Here is a 3,377-nt window from a genome sequence, read left to right as displayed (position 1 = left end):
GAGAGGGGGCGGCGGGCGACGGCGGGCGGCGTCGAGGGCGAGGGCGACGGCGGGCGGCGTCGAGGGCGAGGGCGACGGCGGCGGTGTTGATTCGGAGAAGACGAGAAGGGGTTCGGGCGCTTGTATTTATAGCCCCCCCCCCTTTAGTCGCGGTTGGGGAGGCGACCCGCGACTAAAGGGTAACCTTTAGTCGCGGTTGGGGAGGAGACCCGCGACTAAAGGTCTTTTTTGGCGGGTTTTTGTTCCCGCGCGCAACGACCTTTAGTCGCGGTTGGGCAGGCCAACCGCGACTAAAGGTATTCTTAAAATACTTTTTGTTTTTCAAAATGTTAAAAATACAAATAATATATTGAAAAATTCAGAAAAATAAAACTAATTCAATTCAATATGTTAAAAACACAAATATTATATCAAAAAATTCAGAAAAATAAAACTAATTCAATTCAAAATTCTAAAAATACAAATAATATATAAAAAAATTAAGAAAAATAAAACTAATTCAATTTAAAATGTTAAAAATACAAATAATATATCAAAAAATTCAGAAAAATAAAGCTAATTCAATTCAATATGTTAAAAACACAAATAATATATCAAAAAATTCAGAAAAATAAAACTAATTCAATTCAATATGTTAAAAACACAAATAATATATCAAAAAATTCAAAAAAATAAAACTATGTGTGTAGTCCACATATGATGGGTTTCTTTACGATGCAGCAGTGTGGGGTTGGTGGTCGTGGCTGATCGTGCGCTTATGGGGTTGCATGCTATGTGTGTAGTCCACATATGATGGGTTTGTATCGTTTTTCGTCCGGTTTTTAATTAATTAACTGGGCAATTCTCTTCTTCTTAATTAATCGATGAGGAAAATCTTTTGCCTCCTTTTCAAAAAAAATCCTCACTTGGAACCACTGGACTTGACACTACTTTGGTCCCCCCCCCCCCACATCGACTCCTCCAACCCATAGGTCAGTTCCTGTAGGCGATTTGAAATTGGCCAATTTCAAGCAATTCATACCAAAATAGAGGCAACACCAGCGGCACAAAGCACTATACCAGAAACTTTCACAATCCCATGGAAGCTCTTCAGTTTCAAGGACTCCATTCTACCATAAGTGGCACAAATCACTCGCTGATCCACGGAATTTTGATCATAAAAGTTCACATTGTATACAAAACAAGTCGAACTTATTTTTCACTCCCACTATCATTACTACACCAAGTTCATCAAAGTACTCACATCTACACAGAAGTAGGTTTACACAACTGATGGTTCATTAGCGATCTCAAAAACAATCAACAACTAATTGTTCACGTTAAACAACTGATTTCACGCGAACATAAGCAATAGCAATTGATTAGCAGTCCCACTATAAATAAATATAAATCTCTGTAATTATTTTATTGAAGCAATGTTAATGAGAGAAAAAGGTATCACTCAAAGATGTTATCTCCACCCTTTGTCTAAAGTTTGATAGAAGCTGAGTCTAGTCGTCGCAATTAAGCTTGACTAGGCCCCTACAGTTTTCCGGCCGAAAAATGGTCAGGCAAGCTTTTGGGCCTGGTTTAGGACCGGCTAGGTTGGGTTTGGTAGTAGGGTCTACGATGATCTTGCTATTGATACAACATGTAGAACTGAATTAATTATTATATTTCTTCTCTGAACAATTGTGTAGTTTCCTAGAGCAAAAGGAATATTTTTCTTTCCTGTGATCTTAACATGAAGAGTTATAAACATTACAATATAACCATTTCGTTAGGCTGCAAAACATCTCTAAACTACAATCTCAACTATGTCCGTCACTGATTCTCATAATCAGACGTTTATGCAAGTTATTCTTCTGTATATAACATATTCGTGTTACTTATGTATGGGTATCCTAAATACAAATTTACTAACATTAGCTTTATGACGTGTTTAAAATTTAATTGTCACAAGGGAAAGAAAAGAAATGGCCTAGCCTTCAAGGAAGTAATGCAATCATCATTAAAAACACATACCCCAATAGAAGAGCCAAAAAGAAAGTTAACACTGGTTGGACATTTTGTACTGCAGTAGCAGAAGTTGCTGAAGCATAATTGAGGCCAACAAATGATATGTTTAGAGAAGTAGACACCCTGGAGAAACGAAATAAAATAAGATTATTAGTAAATGATTTGCCACAATAAGATGTATAACATTCATAAAGAAACGAAACAGTTAAGATAACTACGAAATACCAAGTGTCAGTTGTAAGCAAAAAAAAAAAATGGTACGATTTTACACAATTACTATTTACATAATTCTTAGCTTTGCATAACATTTCTGTTGAAAGTAAATCAGTTCACCTAACTAAATAGCTACTTTCCCACAAAGAGGAAAAATTAGAAATATAGATTAAATATGATATAACTGAAATTCTCTGTCGGGAAGGCCGGCTTGCAATTGATGAAGGTGATGGGTATACTACACTGAAACCAACACGACCAAGGGATAAGCCTAATGAAAACAAAGTGATTTTTTTTATATCTCAAGGGTACACATGGATGCACATAAAAGAACTTCAAACATATAAAGTTTGGATAGCCAGCAGAATGAAACAATTACGGTATTAGATAGATGTCTAACAACTCCAAGTCACAACTCCTCACATGAATACACCCATTCCACTAAAATACAAAATTATGGAAATAATACATCATTGCAAATCCATTTTTTTATCTAGCAATGACATTTGATAAACAAGATTATTAAGTATAGACAACACTTCTGCATTGTACTTCCTACCCATATAATGCATGCACAAATAGCTTCAGACAGACTTTGTGTGACAGTTGTGGGGCGGTTTTCCTGCAAAAATAAAATCTCAGTTCATGCTTCCTAGACGAAATCCAGATCCAGGAAAAGAGGCAGCCAAAAATCTGCATACCTTTCAGTTGCAAAAGCAATGGGCAGTAACAACATTGTAGCTATTACATGCCTGTAGAAAACAAGAACATATGTACTTGTACCTTGGTTAAAAGCAACTTTGGTGAGTATCTGCATAACCCCATAGATAAACCTTAAGAGAAATGAAACAGCATAAGGTGATGTCTTTCCCATTACTCTCGTTTGTTAGAACTTCAAAGACGATTGCTTAAATACTACTACTTGTCCATCGTGGCTCGTCATCAAACTTTCACTGTCAGGACACCTCATCAAACCTTCGCTGTCATAAGGTTTGTTCAGATAGGACTCATAGGTATCCACTTAAGGAAATATTATCTTACGTATGCCTCACTATGTGGAGGCCACACTAGTCCCTTGCTTTAATCAAGGTTAAAAAATGGCAGCAACAATTTTTAGGTCTAACAAGTTAATTGGTTACATCTTACTTCGCAACAGAAAATTTTTA

General features: G+C 36.5%; 1 protein-coding gene across 1 annotated transcript; it reads right to left on the bottom strand.

Moving 5' to 3' along the window:
* Positions 1-951: 951 nt before the first annotated feature.
* LOC119342771 (WAT1-related protein At5g64700-like) lies at positions 952-3,335 on the bottom strand. Its single transcript, XM_037614153.1, has 4 exons — positions 2,913-3,335; positions 2,771-2,833; positions 2,005-2,121; positions 952-1,109 (listed from the first exon to the last, which is right to left on the bottom strand). The coding sequence occupies exons 1-4, from the start codon at positions 3,083-3,085 to the stop codon at positions 1,016-1,018; spliced, it is 447 nt and encodes a 148-aa protein (XP_037470050.1). The 5' UTR covers positions 3,086-3,335; the 3' UTR covers positions 952-1,015.
* Between the last annotated feature and the right edge of the window lie 42 nt (positions 3,336-3,377).

The sequence above is a fragment of the Triticum dicoccoides genome, unplaced genomic scaffold, assembly GCF_002162155.2.
Source record: "Triticum dicoccoides isolate Atlit2015 ecotype Zavitan unplaced genomic scaffold, WEW_v2.0 scaffold104291, whole genome shotgun sequence".
In the NCBI taxonomy this organism is placed as follows: Eukaryota; Viridiplantae; Streptophyta; class Magnoliopsida; order Poales; family Poaceae; genus Triticum; species Triticum dicoccoides.
Note: the sequence above shows the minus strand (reverse complement) of the source record. Positions and strands in the feature narration are given on the sequence as shown.